The sequence below is a fragment of the Candoia aspera genome, chromosome 8 (genome assembly GCF_035149785.1).
Source record: "Candoia aspera isolate rCanAsp1 chromosome 8, rCanAsp1.hap2, whole genome shotgun sequence".
NCBI classification, from domain to species: Eukaryota; Metazoa; Chordata; class Lepidosauria; order Squamata; family Boidae; genus Candoia; species Candoia aspera.
The window spans coordinates 55,973,176-55,997,765 of NC_086160.1; the positions used below are offsets into that span (position 1 = coordinate 55,973,176).

Sequence of the window (24,590 nt, forward strand, 5' to 3'; positions counted from 1 at the left end):
CCAATTCACTTGAGAAGATCTTGGGTAGGATTGTTCTCTTGTAGCTTGCATTCCATATCTACTTATTTTACAAAATATTTTATTTGATCCACTACAATTGTCATTATGTCAGAAATGTTAAGTTTTCATAATATGCTCTGAATTAACTATAATGAATTTTGTGGGTTGCAATTTTCAACTCTGTTGAAGTTGGCAAAACTCTTATTTCTGCAGTGACAGTTGATTGTCAGATTTTGGCAGTCCACTGTCACTACCACTAGTTTAGTTCAGCTTCTCTTAGCCATATTTGTGTGCCCATCTCCTCTGCAGTGTAGTGTGTAGCAATATATCTGTGGTCTCTGAAGCATCTGTAGAAGTATATATGTGAAAAGATTTTTAAAATCTGTTTTAATTTATAAAGTTGTAGTTTTTGTCACTGTTTTATTTGATATATAAATTCAAATCGAATTATTAAAAGTAGTATATGTATTTTGTGCCCAACCCTAACTCCAAAGGAAATCATTCATTATATTTGTAGTGGGGTTCATTTATCATTTTAGGGGCTTATGGTTTCACAAAGTTTGAGAATGAAAATATTGAAACATAACAGCTTTTACCTTTTTAAAAGTTTAAAAATATAAATACATTATCTGTCCAACTGAAAAAAATACATTGAAAATATTAGTTTTCCTTATTTAAAAAAGCATCATTCTTGATCAGACAAAAACCAGCCACATTGACATTCTACATCCTCTATTTTAGAAACTTATTTCAGCTGAAAGCTATATGATTAGAAGAAGGAAATCCTCCCAACAGCTGGAGTGGGTCTTAACACGTTTCTGCTAAAAACATTTGCTTGACTGAAAAGGCAAGTTGCAATTACAGCTGGGGAAAAAAATTGCTCAGCTGTTCCAACTGCTGTAATGGAAAGTATTAAAGGCCATCAATTCACTTTTACAGTTGCTTCTTTACAAACAAAGCACCATGCGTTAACAAACATTATTTCTATCTGAAATGATCATATCTATAAATGGTTTATTCTGAATGTTGACAACCTTTAATAATTGTTGCAAAATTGCAATGACTTTAACTCTCAGATATCCTGCAATCTCATTCAAGAATGCCCCTGTGAACTAATGAGAGTTTGATCATTTAATATGTTTAAAAAATAAATATATATAATTAATTGGGGGAGGAAGGAGGTTGAACACTCTTTAAGGCTGCCATACTGCTGACCTCTGATTTACTTGAGAAATACAGGAAGAAATCACATGCTAGTAAGAAGTAACTTCAGATATGGACTAAGTTGAAATTAAGCTAAATTCTTTTGGACTTATAAAATGTGGTATGTTTTGTCCATCTGTTTTTGTTTCTATCAACCCATACTTGAACAGCTGAAAGGCTCCTCTTATTGAGGCAACCAAAAACAGTTTTTCCCATGGCAGTGCCCACCATCTGGAATAACTTCTTGGGGAGATTATCATGCCAGCAATGTGATTGCCATCTGAATGCAAGGGCAGACTTTTTAAATTTCCCATTTTTGCAAATAAGAATTAAAAGGCCCATATTCTAAGCCATTCAAAACGCTCTTTGAATGTTCTACTGCATTTGTCTTCTTCCCTGTTCTGAATATTTTTTTTGGTATGCTGCATAGGCAAATTGTCATGAGTACTGATGGCGAGCAGGAGGGGGCCTCTATCCAGGGGGGAAAACGCATGCATAGTACTGAGGAATTAAGCAGCCATTCAAAGAGACACAGATCAGACCCGCCTTAACTTTTGGGGTTTATCTGTCTGGGTTTTTCCCACGCTTCTTCAGTTTGTTAGGATTCTGTTTAATGTAGCAGTAATAAACACTAGAGACCTACTCCTCGTCTCAGCGTGATTTCTGACTGTTAGGACACAAATAGCAAGATAGACTATTGATGAGCCTGAAACTGAGCCATCTTGCAACCCTTCTGCTGTGTTCAGAAACCGTTTTTCTTGCTTATGATGCTACTCCTATGGATCAAGTCATCCGCCCAGAAATAAAGACAACATGGTCTGAAAAGAGGCGAAAGTAGATAGAACTATGCAATAATGTAATCTGGTCAATGCATGGCCAGTCCTTCTACTGTATTTCTTTGCTTATGAACCCAAATACCTATTTTGTTTCTTAATAGTTTCTGAAATAAGAGAGGAAAAATTCCGATCTGCCAAACTGTTCCTGGACGTATTACAAAAACATCCTTCAAGGCCAAGTTGTGCTACTGATATTAGTCATCGATGCTTTTCTTTCCTGAAAAGAAATATTCTACTATTTGAGTTTAGAAAGGCAATGACAATTGCTGGGTCTGATATATTTTAAAAAAAACTTGCTAACAGACTATCACTCCTGTATTGCTGGTTTAACGGTAATGTCCACAACTGCCATTTCATCTTACAACTAGAGCCTGAAAATACACGACATACATAAATACGTTAATAATAATAATACATACATACATATTTATACATAACACAGCACTACCAATATTAAGGGTTGCAGTGCTACTCTTTAACTGCCTTTTGTAATAATATAAAGGGATAAATGTTATTATACACACACAGACCCACAAAACACTCTTCTTTAAAAATCGATATAGTACAGTAACAGCTGTAGCTTCAGTTTGTGACACAAAATGAGTTTCAACCATAACCAGGCAATGGAAAACACACAGAAGACATGAATACAGTTGTTGAGTCTTTTTGATGATGTGTGGGCAGTCTTTTCTTCATAAAGGACATGCATATATCCTCCATTCAGAACCTCTTATAACACAGATAACGTTAACCAATGTTAATGGAAATCGACAACATCTGTTTGAACATTCTTTGCTATTACAGAAAATCTGCATTATTTAGCTGGAGGTCCAATGTGGGTTCACAAAGACAAAGGAGAAGTTATCCACCATCCATGTGTCTCAACTAATAGGCATTGACAACAAAAGTCTGTTCTGTTCACCGGTCTGTAGCACTAATGGTTCTGAGAACACCGGCCTTTTCTCAAACTTATATCATCCAACCCAATTTCCCCAGTTCTTCCTTTTCCTTTTTCTCCTTTAAAAATAACCTGAGAGGAAAAATTAAGAAATAAAGAAACATGAGATAGATTGGGTTCATGTATCATGTTAGCTATTGTTTGCTTAATAAGCCACAGTGGCTTTATTTATAATAACACTAAACTATAAACCATGATATATGAAACACAACAATTACATTCACACATTATGCTTAGAAATACTGTACGTTTTGGATAAGTTTAATGTGTGAACTTTTTATAGACTGTAGCTCCTTTGGTTTATTATATGATCCAGTATGTCCAGAGAAATCTGGAATATTTTTGAATAGGGGTACTTTAAAAGGAGCGAAATGTATTTGCAATTACTTTCTGTTTAGCGTTAAGTTAATCACAGTTATATATACACACAGATGTTTGGAATGAAGGAGTTGAAATTGTTGCTGTGAATATGAAATGGGGCAATCACAACAATTTACAAGTTCTGAAGATGGATGTTTATTTTCACTATTGGCTATTGCCAAATAAGGAAATATGAGCTCAACGTACAGTAGCCAAGGATCCCTGAGCTTGGCAGGGCTCAGGAAGACGTTCTTTAAATTCGTGAGTCTTTCTTCAGTGAAAGAAAAACCCCCTTGATAATGTAACATGGTATCTTCCTGCTTATACAATAGTATACCTGTATAAGTGACCTTTCATTTGTTTTCTCCAATGAAAACTGAACTAATCTCAGCTCACAGAACCCTTCTGTGGCATGTCAAAAGTGGATAGGGACCAGGGTCATTATAGGAGGTAGTTAATGAATTAATGGTCTTATCTCTGGGCAAAGGAGAAATACTGTCTTGGGGAGTTCAGACCACCATAGAACAGGGGACTCCAAAGAGAACTGTAAATAATTTACAGCTACAGAGAGATTGTTTTGAGCGGCAGGATAAGAGAATTCTACTTGGTGAGTCGATATTTTTTCTGGACTAAAAAGGGAAAAAAGGGTTTTAAAGATTTAAAAACTTTTGACAAAAAGCTTAATAAGGAATGGATGTAAGAAAGTTTAAAATGGATAAAGGGGAGAGTATTTTTTTAAAAGGTAATTTTTTTGGTCAAAGTGCTTTTGAATAAATTGGAATTAAAATAGACAAACAAACCAGACCTTCATGGGAATGTCTTTTGTTTACTATTAAGGAGTGAAGACAATTGATGGATTTAACAAAACAAAAGATAAAGGGAATATGACCCAGACTGTGATGCTGACTGTAACTACAGAGTGCCATTTGAGATGAAAATATTAAGGGCACAGGAAGACAAAACAGAAAAAAGAGAGAAAGTCTGTCTTTTACCCTTTCCCTTGCAGTTGAGACACTTTTACTTTTGGATTACAATATTACAATGGCAATCACCAGAAAAGCAGCAAAGATAGCAGAGTGGAGGAGAGGATTGCTAGAGAGAGGAATTATACCAGATGTACTTCATGTTTTTACTTCATGTTTCAAATGGAGGTGTCGGATGAGACTACACAAAAACTTCAGCAGGTACAGCAGGAAATTGAAAGGGATGATACTGAACTAGGCACTACAGATACCGACTTTTCTAAATTTTGGGCTTGCTTACGGATTACAAATGCTTAGCATGGAATATAAATGGAGCAAATGCTCCTCAAAAGAGAAAAAAAAATCATTTGAAAAAATTAAGACAAAATATAATTTTCCTACAAGAGACACATATTAGAAAAAAGGACATAAAATACTTTATTTATAAAAATTTGGGTGAAGAAATTATTTCAGTAGGTAGTAAAAAAAGAAACGGAGTTGTCTTACATATGAATCCCAAACTAAAACCTGAACTTCTATTGAAAGATGACCATGGTTGGTTTATTGGGGTGGAAGTTAATTTGCATGGGACTAAGACTCTGAAGGGACGCGGTGGTGCTGCGGGTTAAACCGCTGAGCTGCCGATCGGAAGGTCGGCGGTTCGAAACCGCACGGCGGGGTGAGCTCCCGTTGCTAGTCCCAGCTCCTGCTCACCTAGCAGTTCGAAAACATGCAAATGTGAGTAGATCAATAGGTATCGCTTCGGCGGGAAGGTAACGGCATTCCGTGTCGTCATGCTGGCCACATGACCTGGAAGTGTCTACGGACAACGCCGGCTCTAAGGCTTAGAAACGGAGATGAGCACCGCCCCCTAGAGTCAGACACGACTGGACTTTACGTCAAGGGAAACCTTTACCTTTACCCTAAGACTCTGATATTGGGAATTTATGCCCCAAATGAGGATAAAATACTGTTCTATAAAGGACTTATGGAGAGACTAATAGGTTTCTCTTATGAAAATTGGTTTTTGATGGGGGATTGGAGAATTTTGAAAATATGAATTTTGGAGAGAACTTTATAAAATGGGTAAGATTGATTTATACTTCACAGAAAGCACAAATAATTGTTAATGGAGATTTAACAAAGCCTTGTGAGATACAAAAAGGAACAAGACAGAGATGCCCACTATCTCCTCTCTTGTTTATTTTTGTTCTTGAAATACTAAATAGACATATAAGACGAGATGAGAGACTTGCGGGAGTAAAGATTAAAAAAGAAACTTATTAGTTAAGAGATTTGGTGTTTGTTTTGGAAGATCCTTTAAAGGGAATCAAAACATTTAGGGGAAAACTAAAAGAATTTGGTGCATTAGAGGGTTTTAAGATCAACAAATAAGGCAAATATGTTAAGAAAAAACATGAAAATAGAAGATCAAACAGAATTGATGAATAAAACATGTTTTAAGATTGAGAAGAAAGTAAAATATCTGGGTATCACTATGACAAATATGAATTATTTCAAAATAACAATGTTAAAACATGGAATGAAGATATGTTAAGATGGAAGAAACTACAATTGTCATTGCTGGGGAGAATTTCTGTGATAAAAATGAATGTCCTGCCTAGAATCATGTTTCTGTTCCAGACAATACCTGGGGAGCTGCAATTTAAGCAGTGTTTTCCAATCAGGTTATACAGTAAAATAGGTATTATGGAAAGAACACTGTTTTGAGGATGCATGCTTTATATGTTTCAAGCTCAATCCATAACACAATACAACAGGGAATTAAATCCATGCTGGGGGGGCAGGGGGATGTTTAACTGTTTATTAGAAATATAATGATTAAGATATTAGATGATTTAATTTTTACCATGGTTCATAGAGAAAGGTATATTGCAGACACTATTTTGATAATTGATATTAAGCAACCATGACATTCATTGAAGAAATTTTAACACATGTAGAGATTAATAGAGGGAAATATTAATACTCAGCTACTAAATATAAGTAGTAGCTGGGTTTTAATACTCTCTCCCTCTCTTTTTCCCTGTTTTTTTCCCCTTATATCCCAGAATTGTACTCACACTCTTGATGCCAGGTCCTTTCAGCGTTATATGCGTTTGACTCCAACCATGACCACTGTTCCTTCCCCAAATTGCTGGCCCATGAACACCAGCCTTTCTTAGAAAGACTTGAAGCAAACCAGAATGTAACCCAGACACTTTATGCCTAAAGGATAAGCACAAATCCTTGGAGCGAGTTAAATGGCCAAGTGGGAGGACCAATCGTGCAACTTGGCCTGCCTTCCCTTTGGGTTGAGAAATAGATAAATATTGTCCACCTGTTTAAAAAAAAAAGTGAGAGGGGAAAAAAATATTTCAACATGCCCTTGAAAAGGAACATGATAATAAGGAATTAAATTTGTTTCTGCAACATAAGGCTAATACTGACCTTCTAGCTATAGCAATGCAGGTGATGTGAGGGCAGCACTGACTTGATTGATTGATTTTAAATATTTATACTTTTCCAGCATATAGTCTACCCTGAAGGCTCTATCTATCCATCCATCCATCCATCCATCCATCCATCTACACACACACACACACACACACACACACACAGTGTATGTATACAAACAGACAGACACACACACAATTCAGTTAAAAATAATAGAAAAATTGACTTGGATCTGAGAAAGTATGAATAACATATCTATGAGCGCTGCCTTCTGAATTTCTGAATTTCTTCTATAATGCTGCAGAAGAGTTTGTCCTGTGCAGAAAGTCTTGTCATCTACTTTGGTAAACAATAAACACAATGTTGGAATGTTCATACAACATTTATTGTTAAGAGGGAAAATAAGAGTTTTTCATTTGAAATTGTGGTCTTAAAATATTTACTGCCTGAAACAATTCATGCTTCCAAGGAAGTGAGAGTTCAGTGACTCTTTCAGTTTCTGTTTTGGATGTGCAGGATTATATCCATAGATTTCAGCAAACTTCAAACATGTCCACTTTATGCAAAAATCATCCCACTTCCTGTAAACATAGGACCTAGAGCCATAATTCAAGAAATATGCCCAACAATTGTCATTTGTTGGTCATCCATGTACTTCTTCATGACAGGATAAATCATATGCTGTTCAAAAGTCATCAGCTGTTAGATGAAAACTGGAAGACTGGCCTGAGTCAAAAGAGCACGTAAAAGGTAGTAATTTATTTCATTGATGTCTTCACACCGAATTCAAAAGTCTGATAAAGCTGCCATGCCACATAAATATGCTCTCAATATAATAAATGCACATATGTTTTGAATTTATTTTTAATCTTTCAAGTTAGAAAAGGTCTCTAAAGAATGTATACTTTTTATACAAATGTGGCAATACCAAAACACAGGTATAACATTAATGGGCATAACATCTTAACTGGCCTTCCATATATACATGCTTCTCGTGTGGCTAAATTATCTAGTTATAATTCCTGATGTGATCCTCTTGCAAGCCCTATTCAACTGGCTTGAGATGTCTCAGGACAACTAATTATATAAATCCACATTCAAAACCACTAATCATTATGAGTGAGTAGTTTTCCAAGGCTTGAACTACATAATTGGCCGTACATTTTTAGATTTAGATGTACTGCCCTCATCAAACACTGTCGATTACAAAGAACAGAAGTAATGTTAATATGATACTGTATATAAACAAAAATATGAATAAATATGCAAGGAAATTGCTCTGAGAGGTATTACTGTATAGTTCACACACTTCTGTTCAAACTCTTCCATCCAAGAAACAGCCCAAATAGAATGACCCTTAAAAACTAAACACTCTTTCAACTACAAATAAATCAATTGTCAGAGACTGTATGCCAAGAGTTTTCTTATTTCTGCTTCTTTGCTAATCAAATAGCTTCATATTAAATGGAAGAAAATCAAGCAATACCTGAGGAGTCCTTAACGGGTTCCCAGTATAAATCATCATTTCTTTCCTTGATCCATCCACAAAGACCACCATCAAAGTTGCAACTATGAATCAGAACACCTGCAGAGAAGAGATGAAAAATCAAGAAAAAGAAGGCCTTCAAAGTTGAGACTAGTTGCCTCACTCCTTTAGAGACATGCTGGAACTTTTATTCCAATATCTGTGGAAGGCACAAGTTGGTAGAAGCTAAGTAAGTGGACAATTATTATGTACAGTCAATGTTCACACAAAAGAATATATCCATCATATTTACAAAAAGTAGAAGCTTTTGTCAGTGTGTCAATTAATGGAGACTACGGAATTCTAAGCCATTTTCCTACTGTTCTTGTCATAGCTTTTAGAAAGCTATGGGGATACCTGATTTAGTTAAAATTTGTGAAATTGGGGTAAATGGATAAGGGTGTATGGATTTCATTAAGTTTATCCTACTACTTACCCCAGAATTCAAGGAATGGCTCTCAGATTTCAAGAAATGCTAGTAAGTATAGTTCTCATTTACACTGCAAACACAGCTGTTTTGTACACATAAGCATTCAAGTACAGGTATGCTTGGCGGCACATACTTATTGTTGGGAATGTAGTATATAACAAACAGTAATGCTTTCTGTTTAACAGGTGCTTTCTAGAATGCCAACAGGTTAAAACTAAACTTCTAGCATAACAAGCAATTGCAAAAAACACCAGATCCAAAGTGACAAAATGCTTACCAGGATCATCATTTGCTTCATCCTCATTGGCACTTATCCCTTGTTCAATTTCAAATGTTTCTAAGAGATTATTGCTCACTCCAGGCTGGCGGGGAACTGGAAGGGGAAACCATCAAGCCATTAAAAAAGAAAGAATAAAACAGAGAAGGAAGTCTACCACAGCTTATTACATACATGACCTATCTACTTATTGTCAAGCATCACTCCAAAAGCAGAAATAACCATTTGGGCCAGCTCGTAAGAAATGGAAGAATTTCAGGTAAGTAATAATTATCAAAAACACTTAGAGGCCACAACCAACTGCTGTAATTCAAGAACAAGGCTACAGTGAGAGACAATGTTCAGACCCCCTTGCATTTCCTTTTCCTACCCAACAACTTTTGAACATGCTAGCTTGTTTCCATCTGTTCTTTGATTTTGCAATAGTCAGATTTGCTATTATCTTGTTTTAAACAGACTGTGTGAGAACTGATTCTCACACCTATCACATTTTTCTCTTTTGGGGATAAGCAATATTTAGGTCCTGCTTTTTCTCTAGCAACTCAAGGCAGCATGTAAAAGGGGCAACTGATTCCACCGTCAAACTGCTCTGTTTTGTTTTTTCTTAACATCCAACCACATTACAGATAATCAACCATATTGCTAGATATACAACTGTCTTATACAATGATTTAATGTAGGTTTATCCTACAATTTCTTAATAAGACCGAAGTGGTATGAAAATAAATGCTATTCTGTATGGCAGAATATCAATAATGGATAATTTTATTATGTAAATTATTATAATCCTGTGAGTGTGATGTGTCTTTTGTCTTGTTTTAAAAGCTAAGATTACAACTGAACACAAAAAATTGTAAGGTTGTGAAATTTGGTATCTAAACTAGACTGTGCTCCAGGAATATTATAAAGAGAGAATTTGCAATTTCAAACTATGCTTTTAAAACAATAGCCCCATCTTTGTAGATGTTCTTTCTTGACCCTGAAAGAGAACAGATGATGTGAACTCCCAGTCTGACTGATATAATCATTAGACTGATTGTTTTATGCAATGTATTAGAGTAGACAAGAACATTGTGCTTGACTACATAAGGGAAGAGCTTCTCCCACCATTCCCATTTTATTCTTCTGGTTAAACACAAAGACTATTTATAATAACTGTGTTATAATTACAGTACAGCAATGATATTGAACGTCTACTTTTTTTTTTTTTTGGTGGGACATAGCATTATTTATTTCTTAGATGTATGTGCTATCAGCAGGACCTGATATGGTATGCAGCAAAATATAATTGACATTAAAACAAGAAGAAAATAATAAAATCATCCTCTGATATTAAAAATGGTAGAAGAGGTAAATCATTTAAAAAACAGAGAAAAATAGCAGCAATTAACCTGCTTCAAATGCCTGATAGAAAAATGTGGTTTTTAAGGGCCTTCATATTGGAAGGAAAAATTCTGGAACATCTGCTATTCTCACTGATAAAAATAAAAAACTTGTTCCCTGGATGATGCCAAGGACCAGATGATTTCTGGCAACTGTTCTGTCACTAAGAGAGTATTGGTTTTTCAGATGCATGCATCTTGCTTCACCAAGAACAGTCTATCTGAAGGCCTGTCATTGATAGGTTTCTGTTTGGTATCTGGGTATGAATTTTGCCCTTCAGTATCCCCCACTATGATGTGATGTGATGCATAGTATTTTTATTTTACATTATTTTGTGAAGTGTGCACTTATATTTTTGAATTAAGACATGACATTTTGATTAAAATTTGTGTTCAGTCTTGCCCAATACAAGTGCCCATCCTCAGAATTTCTGTTTAGTTTTTCCAATGCCAGTTAACAGATAGAAAATCTAGATGGAAAAGGATAGTTGGAGGCTACTACAGTGACCACAGCTACTTTTCTTCTTCTTCTTCTTCTTTTGCCAGTAATGTCCTGAATCTTCTCTAGAGTAAAACTTTACAGAGTTGGCAACCAGACATTTTGGACATCAATTTCTATCAGTTAGTATATGCAAAATCAAGGTTTTAGAAATTAAAATCGAAAACATATGAAAACCACAAGGTTGCTTACATTGTTACAAAGTGTGGGTGCATGTGTAGGCCTGTGTAGTATATAATCCAATAGATGTTCATCAAAAAGTTTGTGACTTTGTTAGAAATCAAGATCTGTATATGAAAGAAGGATGCTTGCTAAGGCCAAGTTCTATGGTGATAGTATTACAGAAGTTGCAAGTATTACGCATACCATAGATGAGTGGGGGAGCATCATTCCCCTTTAAATCATTATGACATTCTTTTTGAAAAAAAAAATCAATTCTTTGTAACAATAATAGCATCAAAACACTTAAATTTAAAATTATCTTTCAATGTGCACAAAACTTTTTCCCAAAGTTCCTCCTAATTTGGAGTGAGGTCTACAAAAGGTTCTAAATTCTTCTGAAAGAGTAAGGCCTTAGGCTGTTTGCCACATGAAAGCTTCACAAATTGACGCAATCCAAAATACGAAAGGAATTTCACATGCAGAATATTCAGCTAGGCCTTTGATTTCATGTATATCAACTAAGGAATAACATGTGATTATTATAGCTTTAGACTACACATATCAATATCTCTAAATGCCAAACTATTTGTGCTGTGTGACTAATATTTCTCAGAGAAGCCAGCAAAAAGCATGAGTGTCAAGTCTTTGGCATTAAGGTCGTAATCCTTTCAGATTTACAGTTTGGACTCAATGACGTTTTTACTTCTGAGCAGACATGCCTAGGATTCTGTTACAAATAGTGTAAGGACAATACGGCTATGCTGATGTATATAATGAAACCTCTTTAGAAAAACTTTTCCCTTGGCTATGGGTATATACACACACACATGCGTGCGTGCACACACACAGTGTGTATGTGTATGTGTGTGTAGATATATGAATGAATGAATGAATGAATGAATGAATGAATGAATGAATGAATGAAACACACACACAACCTCAATTCAAGTGATTTATCTCTGGGTTCATTAAATTAGTGTCCCCAATTAATTAAGCATCCTCTCATCTCTGAGCAACTTAATGGATTTCTAAGCATACCAGCCCCCTCCTCAAGCCCTACTATGCCACCTCATTGTGGTAGTCAAGTTTCTGGGAGGAATGAGTGAAAAACACCAGAAGTGTTTACTAAAAAAATATGCTCATAGGAGGGTCCACCCAAGGTGCAAAGGTTATCCCAGCTGCCTAGCTAAAACAAGCAGGCACCTGTATTGGACAGCAGCAACATAGGAAGATTACGGAGGTAAATGGTTGTTTTAGAGACAACAGCAAACATATTATTTGAATGCTAAAGATCACAGGATAAATGATTCAGAGAAGAACAAACCAAGATGGAAGCAAATTGGAATTCTGTACATAGAGATGTAAACATCCAAGATGCCTTCAAAGATATTCCCTATTTACAAGAACCTGTACAAATGAAAGATGAAATTACATCAGTACTCTCATCATTACCAAGTTGACAAGGAGAGAGAAGAGGATGACCAGCAGCAAGGTGGATGGGTGCAATTACAGCGGTGATGGGTGTACTGTTAGGAAGCCTGCAGGCCCAGACTGGGAACAGATCATTTTGGAGAATGTTGACACTGACTCGATGACACATAATCAAAAAATCAGTTAATAAGTCAAAGCATTCTGAGTTGTTCCAAGCTTGTCTTTGTTGCCTCATTTTATCTGCCCGGCTAAGCAGAAAGTGAGGAATCTTACTGTCTGTCCATTATGAAAGAGGATCATCTGCTCACACAGAATTGGAAAGATAAAATGCTGTCAATTGTGAACATTTTCAGAAGCTGGAGCATAAAGTGAGTTAACTTCTCTGTCTTTCATTTTGAAGGAAAACATTTGCTTAGGTTCAGAAAAGTAGTCAACTTAAACTGTTAGTTCTGAACTTGTTCCAACCGGGTATGTTCTCAAAAGCCTCTCCCCATCTTCTCATGTGTATCACACTAAGACAAAATAAGTGGGGTTTTTTTGCTTTTAATGCACTATGGCATATGTACCTTTCCTCCCCTCCAAAAAAAAACATGGTTTACAAACCAGTGGATAGGTTTCTACAGCATGGTAAACAAAAAAAACCCCAAACCATATTATGAACTCAATCCTTGATTTTAATACAGCATTGTTAACATTTGAAGATACTGTAAGAAGCTATATATTACATTATGGAAAACTGAATGAATGTTTGCAAAATATGCATGTGATGAAAGATTAGAGCAAGTAAATGAATTTGTGTACCTTGATGGGATGTTTCTAAAAAATAGGGAAATGGGTGGAGAAATTTTAAGATGTGCCAACATTAATAGAAAGGAGTGGGTAGTATAACAACAACAACTTATTTGATTCACGATTCATCAGGCTATCGACAATAACCTAAAGAATTTGAAAGCTGTTTTAAACAAGCAAAAATGGCTGTGTATAGAAATGTATTTCTGTCCACTATGTTAAATGGAAAAACATTTACTCGTTTTATAGCATTTACATATTGTCCAAATCCAGTCTTAGACTAAAAGGGAATAGTATGATTAGTGTGGATGTGTGCAAGTGTAGCTAAAGAGAGGGAGGAGAGGGGAAATATTGTAATTCTGTTGTGACAAAGGCTGATCTCAGCCCATAAAACATTTTGTACGAAGTCTAGAATACAGCCCTACAGACTAGGATTGAAACTAAACCCAACAAGTAAATTTCTATTTCCTCACAGAACCTAAGTTGTAAGTATTCTAACAGTTTTCCTGAATATTAGATACTTTGTGAATATGCCATATTGTCAATTACCCTTCAGAATTTTTTGGTCAAAAGTACAGAGTAAGAGTCCACTTGAATTGGATATTTGACAATATGGTCAATACAGAACAAAAACAATGATATCTGTGCCATTTACATATTATTCACTTTCTCACTCAATGAATTCACTATCCTGAATGTTGGTAAAAATGTTTACAAAGTAATTTTAAAAAAAAACCCTCAATAATCCTAACAGAGAACTATGCCATATTATCTATATTTTTTCAAAAACATTGGATATTCTTAGATAATGCCTTCATCTTCGTCAATCTTTACTGTGTGTTTTCTGTCCCCTAATTTATGAGAACTTCATACCTACAGTATATATCAAAGGTAGGAGATTCAAACAAACTGCATCCTTGGGGAGGAAATAAAATGTCTTAAGAAAGTATTCTGATAGGAGTTGCTGAAATACAGCCAAAATCACTCCCAAAGTCATCCAGGAATGCACCTGTCCATCTGCTGCAAGATAATAAAATTCACATCCAATTAGCAAAGCAATGTTACTGTTCTGGGCACAAAGTAAGACTTTTCCAAATACCCTCGCAAGCTCTATAATTAACCTCAGTTGTGATGCTAAAGATGAAACAGAGCACTGGGTATTGCTTGTATGCATTCCAAAACATGCAAGCCATCAAATGTAATTTGTGGCATGAAATTGGCTTGGCATGAAAGTGCTGTAATATTTTTTAAGACATCTCTCCAAATGATACTTCCTTATGAAGGAGCACCTTTGAAACCATGAGGCCTAAACGTCTCCCATTTGATGGGCACATTCCATAAAGCCGAACGCAAGAGTTATCTTTAACTTGACTTTCTGTTTGTTCCCCAGAAGTAGCCACAAGATGGCTGTGGGAATCACATGAAACAACATAATGTCTCTCAAAAACTTTGAAATTAAAATGGAGTCCAAAATATAAGCACGTTACAAAGCTGGGATTGTTTTTTTTATTTAATTCATGGCCAAACTTCCCATATCACAGCATTCCATTCGATTTTAGAATGTCCATCTGTTGGGATTGGAAGTGTTGATCTAGATTTTCCTAGACCAGACCACAGGCTGATAGTCCAGCATTTTACTCCCACAATGACCAAGCACCCAATATCAGTGGGAAGCCAACATGCAAGACATGATGAAAGTAACAGCACCCTCCAATTCATGTCCCTTAGCAAATACTATTCAGAGACAGATTGCCTCTGATACTGGATGTATATAGCTATCATGATTAGCTCCTATTGATTACTTTATTCTCCATAATGTGTCTACACTGTTTTTGATGGAATGGGAGATCCTAGTTTGAGCATCAGGAAAACATCAAGTTATTACAAAATCTTGTGACACAACATTCCAAAGATTAATTATGTGCTGTGTGAAGAAATCTTTTCAACTATCCTTCAGGGCATAATCCTGGCTTGTACTCTTATAAGAGGAGTAGAAAAAAGACTTTTTCTACACCAGATATAACTGTATTAATTTTTATCATTCCTTTCTGATTTACTTTTTTAAAAGTAGTTTATAACAGTGACGGTATTATAATAGAAGTACCCTGAGACATAATTTAGAATTTTAGATCTGTCACCTTGTGGATCAAGATTAAATTTCCCCTGACCTGTCACTGTTAATGCTTGAGCTGAACATTAGCTATGCTTTTCTTCTGTGAAGTATTAGATTTTTTTTTTTTTTTTAAAGTTGGGTCAATGCTTTTCCCCAAAGTTTAGTTTCATCCAATATCTTATGGGACATATTCTCATGCAGGGAGCAAAGGAAAAGATCCTACTTCGAGTCTCAGGAGAACATTACGGACAAATCAAGGGGTGTGGATAATTATTCTCAATAACATAAACTGAACTGCTTCTAAAGATTTCTAAAGAATTTAACCTCTGAACAATTAACTGTCATCAGGACAAAATCATTTCCTTTATAACTTACATATATAATTATTGCATCTGTGTCCCTCTGCACAGGATAAAACTTCATGAGTTTGTTGTTTCCTTGTATAGGACAAATGGAAGGTGATGCCTAAATATTTAAAGCAGTTTCTTCTAATTTGGTGCCATCAATCTGACATATTTGTTCACAAATGGATTGTGTTTTTGCAAACAGCACCATCTTTTTTGCATAATTAATTGTAAGTTTTTCCCACTTGCAGAAATTGGGTACTTCTTCCTCTTCCACCTTCCCCTTCCAATAGAAAGGCATTTAAGCTAGCAAGGTTCAAAGTCCTGCCCTTGAAGTTAGTGGAGGGCAGCTTGATAACATCCCCTATCCAAACCACCACTGCACATGTTTAGATATAGCCACTGAAGCAACATCTCACATCCTGTTGCATGGTCCCCTATGCCTGGATTAATCATCAGCATTGCTATATCCATTCCTCATTACATGCAGCAGCTGACGGACTCCAGTACTGCATAGTTTCTCTAGCAGACATTTCTGAAATCAGTAAGAAAGTTGCAAATTTCTTTTTTCATTGGCTTCATCAAGAGCCAATGGGCATCAACTTGTTCCAGTTTGGAATGGCTTGTTGCTATTTAGGCACTAAAATGGTACTTTTCTAACATCATTGATTTCTTTTATCACTATACAGTTTATCACTGTATCACTGGGAAAGTCTGAATGCACAAATACCTCTATATAACTTAACTTTACCTGTTTCTATTTTATCCTACTACTGCTGCATGCATTTTTTTTCTTTTTTTAATTTGGTCTCTTCATCTTTCTTTGAGGTGTTCACCTAAGCTTCAGGTGTTGGTTTTGGCTGTAATTTCTCTGCAACTTTTAAAAAATATTTCTTATTTTTCAACATTTAATATTACATTCTGCAATGTGCTATAGCTTATTTTTTAACCTGGTTCCACTACTGACCACTGAAGTTTATACATCTTCTTAAGCCTGACTTGGTCATATCTGACACTACACTTTTAATGCACATTAGTGATCAGGAATGTCTAATCCACAGATAGAATCAGACCTGAAAGACAGAGATCCAGACAGTATTTGTCTTGACTGAAACCTGCCTGAGACCATCCTCCTTCATCCTCTCCTGTTCCTGCTCCCAGACAGATTGAGCTGTGCCTATAGAAATTCCAGCTGGCTGGATGCAAATATGGCACCACCTTCCTATATACAGGATGAGGCAGGAAGTAACTGCTTTTCCTCCCTCTTCTCCTGCTTAGAGAAACAGATGATGTAAGGAACTGGACTTTTGCTAGAAAGACAGAGTTCTTGTCTGTATAGCTCCTTCCCTTTCCATCAGCTACCCCACCACAACTCAAACCCATTTCCCAGGCTAAATTCACTTCCTTACTCCTTATTCAGATGGCCACATGTGACAGTCATGGTATACGTAATGTATGACTTTAATCTTATAGCATAAGTCCACCAGTCATTTAGTGGTAAAAAACACATCCTATCACAACTTCCAGTTTCTGGAACACTGCATAAGATTTGGAAGGGTTGCTAATTAACTACATTTCACACTAACACATAAATAAATGTAGCCTTACTTACTAAATACATCTCCTCGGGGTTTCTGCGGCTCAATTGGGATCCTATTGTCAACTGTAAATCCCTGTTGTGGTGTAGTTTCACTCGGCAAAGGCAGAGGCTCTTCAGTTACTATTTTTGGCACTGTTGTTGTTACAGGCTTAGATGGAACTGGGGGTGGTTGGGGAGGACTTGTCACTGGCCTGAAAGCTGGTCTTGTTGTGGCAGGCTTTGTTACTAATCTGGTATGTGGTTTGTGTGTTGGTTTCATAGTTGGTCTTGCTGTTGTCTTCAGATAAGGCTTTGCTGTAATTACAGATGGAATATATTGTAGCTGAATGGGATGTCTTGTACCACCAGGTTCAGGTATTCTGTTGGTCATGCCACTGCTGCCTTTAGGAAAAGTTGAATTGCTTTTAAATACACTATATGGGCCAGATGGATCAATCATAACTTTCGGAATAGCTGGAAGGAAAGAACAGAGAAATGTACAAAGTTAAGAAAGCTGCAATGTTAACCCTAACAAAAGCGACAAAAAAATCAGGACTTCGAGTAAAATCTAAAGTATTATGATGCTTGTTCATAGCTCTGTGTACGTCATTTTCTTTCCTTAATTCATAAGTACAATTTCAATATCTATATGGAAATTATATATGGACATCACCAGATGGTCAATACTGAAATCAGATTGATTATGTACTTTGCAGCCAAAGATGGAGAAGCTGTATACACTCAATAAAAACAAGACCTGGAGCTGACTGTGGCTCAGATCGTGAGCTTCTTATTGCAAAATTTAGGCTTAAATTGAAGAACACAGGGAAAACCACTAGACCATTCAGGTACAACCTAAATCATATCCCTTATGAATATACTGTGGAGGTGATGAATAGATTCAAGGGACTAGATCTGGTAGACAGAGTGCCTGAAGAACTATGGACGGAGGTTCGTAACATTGTACAGGAGGCAGCAACTAAAACCATTCCAAAGAAAAAGAAATGCAAGAAAGCAAAGTGGCTGTCTGATGAGGCTTTACAAATAGCTGAGGAAAGAAGGAAAGCGAAAAGCAAGGGAGAAAGGGAAAGACATAATCAACGCAGATTTCCAGACAATCGCAAGGAGAGATAAGAAGGCCTTCTTAGATGAACAATGCAAAGAAATCGAGGAAAACAATAGAAAGGGGAAGACTAGAGATCTCTTCAAGAAACTTGGAGATATCAAGGGAATGTTTTGTGCAAGGATCGGCATGATAAAAGACAAAAAAGGCAGGGACCTAACAGAAGCAGAAGAGATTAAGGAGAGGTGGCAAGAATATATAGAAGAGGAACTAAAGAGCCTCTTGATGAGGGTGAAAGAGGAGAGTGCAAAAGCTAGCTTGAAACTCAACATTACGAAAACTAAGATCATGGCACCTGGTCCTATCAATTCCTGGCAAATAGAAGGGGAAGAAATGAAAGCAGTGACTGATTTTATTTTCTTGGGCTCCAAGATCACCGCAGACAGTGACTGCAGCCATGAAATTAAAAGATGCTTGCTCTTTGGGAGGAAAGCTATGGCAAACGTAGACAGCATATTAAAAAGCAGAGACATCACCTTGCCGACAAAGGTCTGTATAATCAAAGCTACAGTTTTCCCTGTAGTAATGTATGGCTGTGAGAGTTGGACCACATGAGCTAGAAGATTATCTAAATAAAATGGTCAAGGTATTTGTTTAATAGAGAAAAAAACATTCTTCTTGGCACATACATTGCATAAATTAACTTAAGCCAAACTGCTGTAAGTAATGAACTTAGTGAATCATTCTAGAGGAGGAATATGATTTTGTGCATGGAAAGAGAGGCAAATTTTCCAAGATATCAGCAATCACCTGTCAGATTAAAGCATGCAACAGCATGCAACAGCAACAAAATGAAACTGTCTATTAACCATAACTCTGTAATGATGTCATACAAACTGCTTGATGGTTTCAAGATAATTAAGGTTATTTTTGTTTGGGAATTATAAATGGAATGGGAGAAATTTACACACTGGGAAGAATTCTGAGAATTGTAATTTGTTCATGAATAGTACACTTTTGGGTCCTGCTTGATTAATTTTACCTGGTTCCTTCTTTCAGCTATAGTAGCTAAAGTTTAGATCCAAGGGCAAAACTCAGGGAGCTCCTGTTGAAACCACTAAGTAGGCCACTGAGTATCAAAATAATATTGTAACTGTAAACTGAGTTCACTGGAATTTAATGCTAAAAAGAAAAATAAAAAGTTTGATAAATATATTTTTATACCAGCCTTTTAACATGGCTGCCAAAACCAGGGTAGATGTCCAGATGACCACAGGATAGCAGCAAAGATTTACAGTTTCCAGTACCTCCTTGTGGCCATCCAGTGGTTATCTGGATTTATGTAGCCCAAATCTGGTAGCCCTAATATTATGGCTCTTAAAACTTTCAGAATACTCTTCTTTCCTTTAAAACTATTAGCGAAACTGAGATAACCACATATGGATCTTAAAATTAACTTCACAAAGATGTCATGTCTCATTTGGACTTGGAATGCAGGATTAAAAGGATCATTACGTACTTATGCAGTTTAATCCATCACCTCTGTACCCTTCTTTGCATTTACATTTGTAAGACCCCTGTGTATTGTAACATTGTGAAAAACTTCCACACTGATATTGGCCAAGAGAACATTCATCTATGTCTGTAACAGAGAAAAAAGATAAATAACAATCATCCATCTGCATTTTCAAATTAACATTCTTTCTTGTAAAACAATTAAAATAAATCTCATTGCTGTATTAAAATGATGAAATGCTGGTGGTGAAAATTAAGACAGAAAGCCAATTATTTGAAGAATCTTGAATGCATCTGATTTTTTAAGGAGGTCTCAGTGGTCTTGTACAGAGGCTACAACATAATAAAAGGTCAGAAGTTTTAGATAGTTGAATTTTGACTTACAAGCTATTCTTCGATAATATGAAAAATGTAAAGGATGATTAGAATGTGTATACAGTTTTCTTCTATGAATGATTTTCATTACCATGGCACTGGTATCTGCCTCCAATGTACATCAAATCAAAGCCTTTATGACACTTGCAAATGTAACTTCCAAAAGTGTTGACGCATTTCCTGAATCGAGGACAGGTAACGCTCCCAGTGATGCATTCATCCACATCTACAAATAGAAATCCATTAATAACCTGTAGCAATGAGTTTTATGTATTCAAATTCAAAAACACATTTATCTTGGATAACTTGAAAGGTCAATAATCTTCTGGGACATTACTTTTTATGTATTAGTGCTATGCAGAAATTTACAGTTTAATTTTAAGATGAATGTACAGACAACTTTCCTTTCCCTCCATAAAACCTACTTTTTCAAATGCCATCTCCCACCCCCAATGTGGCATAAGTTTATAATAAGCAGGTTTAAACCCTGTGAAGAACCATTGTGTGCAAAACATTCTGAATGTTAGGAAAGGACTGACTGAGGGAGAATTAGAGGACCATACTGAAATGTTTAATTTAGACAGAGGTAACTGGAATCTAGTATTTTCAAAAGCAACAGTTTGCTATAATTTATTATAATTTGCCTTGTTGTGCAAGTGAATTTTATTGAGAGAAAGGGTCTCCATGCTAAAAACAAGGTTTGGCAAAGGACACTAAATGGCTATTGAAATGCATTGGTTCAGTCCAAATGACCACAGGAAATCATTGAAAAGTTTTAGGGATCATCTCCAAACCACAATGCTTGTCAGAAGTCTTCATTAGCTGTTTCTAGAAATTATTGCAAAACGAAACTATTTATTCACACAGTGATTTACAGAGAACACTTCCAAGACTACTGGCATACCAGATTCTAGGGATCAATGCCACTGTATGAACAAGGTATATTTGTGATATGCCCTTTCACAAAACTGGAAGGGGCATTTTGACCACCGAGTTCAACCCCCTGCTCACTTAGGAATTCAACTGAAAATATCCATGATGCAGTATATCATCATCCAGTTTCTGTATGAACACAACAACAACAACAATAATAAATTAAACTTGTATGCCACCCAACTCTGAATGACTCTGGGCTACTCACAACAATCACATAAAGAAATTACAATAAAATCAATAAAAAAATAAAAGATAAAGATAAAAGATGCCAAGTGCGATGAAGTGAGAGGTCTCACACTCCCTCACCAAAGGTCTGGGTGAAGAGCCAGGTCTTCATGGCTCTTCTAAACAACAGCAGAGTGGGGGCCATCTGGATCTGTTCCAGAGGGCGGAGGCTGCTACAGAGAAGGCACGCTTCCAGGGTCCTGAGAGATGACATTGTTTAATCAAGGGAACCCACTGAATGTTTTCTTCAAAACTGGCACGTTATCAAAGTTCCCTCAGTATTAAGTTTCTCCCAATTTTCAATCAGAACCTGCCTTCCTGTAATTTAAATTCATGTTGTAATCATAAATGTCCACAGGAGGAAGCGGGGGGGGGGGGGGGCATATGATGAAACATACATCACAAAGCAAACTCTGCCCCTTATATATTTGCATGCTACATTACAAGTACAAAAGGGCAGAAATTTCATCTTGATGTCACAACACACATTTTATCATTTTGACATCATGATTAGGAACAGACACCTATGTCTGTAACAGTTTCTAAAAACAGTTAATTTTTACTTCTGACGAATATTGGGATATAGAGAAAATACTTAAAACTCTGTAATGATTTCCTACAGCCATTTAAAATGAACAAATCCATTTCAATGTTGTTTGATGTTCCCCTTCCTTTTAGTATATTCTTTCAGTCTTACAATGTTCTTTATTTCCCAAAACTATTTCTGAATAAGTGGTTCAGATTGGTGGAAATTACCTGAAGATGCTTTACTTCTTAAAAAAGATCATTCAGGTAATCTGGCATTTTCAAAAACCAGACTGATTCTTTGCTTCTCTCTTTTTTTCCCCACATCAGTTGTGAATGATTCATTCACTATGATTTTTATCGCATTTAAAACAAAAATGGCGAGGGCTTTTTAATTATTATTTTTTCACTATGCAGATTTCTAACTCATGCTAAGAGTGTTCAGATATTTTTTTTCAGAATTCTTGTACAATTCCTTAAAAATTCATCATGCATACTAGTTAACAATTCAAAGAAATACTCAACACTTCCTAGTTAATTGATTGTTATAAAGGCTCCTTCAGCTTTTAAAATTCCTTCCTTCAAAGAAAACTGATTCTGAAAGGCCGTCCAGAATTTCCCAATCTCATGGAAGAGTGAAAATAAATATTGATGACTTTTGACTCACCAATACAAGTTCTGCCATCTGGTGCCAGCTGTAAGCCTGGAGAAGGACAGCGACAATGTACTTCCCCTTTAACCACATCACAGCCATACTGACAGTTTGCCATTGAACATGTGAGAGCATCTGTGGAGAAATCATCATCCTAATCAAATGCTTCATAAGGTTCCACACTGTCAAGTTCTTTTTAAAATAACATCGCAATGAAATTTAGCAACAGAGAAAGCCAGTGGAAAAATTAGTTGATTTATCTTGCTGAGACATTTTCTTCTTGACTGCAGAGAAAAGTCTGTTATTTCTCCCATTCCTGATGTACTAAAATAGTTCAATTCATTTTAATAGTAGAAAGGTGGAACTTAACCTATGGGAAGATTATACTAGAACATTAAAACAGGGGACCTATCAAGCATGAGATGATTTTGACAGATTTCATTTATCTGAGGAAACCCAACTGTGGTCATAATGGTAGATTCAGCCAACACTGAATTGTGGTGGATTCAGCATTCCAATTATGGAATTATCTCCCAAGAAATGTTCCATTGTTATTAAGACAAGCGTATTCACTCAGACATTTATTAACCAATAAATACTCCAGGACTAAATTGCCTTTAAGAGTGCCTGTTGCTTTGTTTTTCTGTTTTTCAAATGTAATTTTTGTTTTATTGTTTTTATTTATTGCTTTTAAATAGAAATAAAACAGTTACTATTTACACAGGACCTTTGTTTTCTGATGCCCTTCAGATGCTTTGGGACTTCAACTTCCATTTCTAACCAGCATGGTCAACCAAGAGTTTTAGGTATTGTATTTTGGGTACTGTGGATAAGGCTCCCATTCATTTAACAAGTTTTTCAGAACCATAGCGTGACAAATTTTTGGATTTCTGACAAAAGCCTACAGTTCATGGAAATTTTGGAAAGTACTATTTTAACAACTAGATTCAAAATGCCGTCTGTCCTCAGCTTTTACCCACAGACAGAGGGAGACACTAAGAGAACAAGTGCACCTTGGAGCAATAACTTCATTACTATATGAACTACTATATATTACCATATAAACTTCCTACCAACTTGGCCTCACCTTTTAGCCATGGAAGTTTTTGTTTATAATAACTCAGTTCATGTCTCCACTCAGCTGCTATTTCATACAAGTCCTCCCCCACTCCAGAGGCTTCCCATTTTCTCCTGAAACGTCAGGCCACTTAGCACCTTAAGAATCAAGTACATCATGCTATAAAGCCTCCAATAAGCACTCCATTGACTGGCATCATCAGAAAAGCCACATTCACTGATGTTAGAAATCACATCTGGCTTTTTCCCCACCTTGTGATTTTCTAAGACATTAGATGCAAAGTTTATTGCAGCATTCCCTGTGAGAGCACATATTCATCATTTGCAGCTTCCAGTCACACTGGAAATACATTCAGTTTTCCACCATTCCTTCCTGGATCCTCAAACATTCTCCTTGGCATTTACACACCTCTGTCCCACCTGTCCTTTCTTGATGGGAAGAACTACATTTGGAGTAGTGTGTACTTTGAACACTCAGCACAAGTTGGACAAGCCTGGATATTTAATCCATTGGAAGGGCTACAAGGACATAGAACATTCTTGGCAGAAAGCAGATATTGGCGCCCTTTGATAGTTCCATTTCCGATATTTTCTCAAATCCAAACTGCCTGACTGGTTAAGCAATAAAGTTTCTAAACCTATCAGATCTGACTTTGAGCAGGGTAGAGACTGAGGAAAAGCAGGAAGAGACAAATAACTGATGAGAGAAATACAGAGAATGTCCTGCCTGAGACTGAAAGGGAGAATACTGAAATATGGGGAGAGTTCCTGATGAAATAAAATGGAGATGGAAGGAGGGGATAATCCCAAAAGGAAGAAGAGGACCAAGTCTTCTGTGACTCATGTGGGGTAGAAGAAATGAGAGATAGAGAACAGACTGAGGATTGAGAGAACAGCCAGTGGTTCTCATGCCAG

General features: G+C 36.3%; 1 protein-coding gene across 4 annotated transcripts in view; it reads right to left on the minus strand.

The window, feature by feature from the left end:
* Positions 1-573: 573 nt before the first annotated feature.
* Positions 574-24,590, minus strand: part of NPNT (nephronectin) — a 57,880-nt gene continuing 33,863 nt past the window's right edge. For all 4 annotated transcript variants that reach the window (XM_063309813.1, XM_063309811.1, XM_063309812.1 and 1 more), the window contains 8 exons: positions 22,614-22,733; positions 20,352-20,486; positions 19,890-20,012; positions 17,341-17,781; positions 9,009-9,104; positions 8,263-8,361; positions 6,404-6,660; positions 574-3,069 (listed from right to left, as the gene is read on the minus strand). In XM_063309813.1, the coding sequence (XP_063165883.1) occupies positions 2,974-3,069; positions 6,404-6,660; positions 8,263-8,361; positions 9,009-9,104; positions 17,341-17,781; positions 19,890-20,012; positions 20,352-20,486; positions 22,614-22,733 (1,367 nt within the window). In that variant the 3' untranslated portion in view covers positions 574-2,973. The remainder of the gene's footprint in view (positions 3,070-6,403; positions 6,661-8,262; positions 8,362-9,008; positions 9,105-17,340; positions 17,782-19,889; positions 20,013-20,351; positions 20,487-22,613; positions 22,734-24,590) is intronic.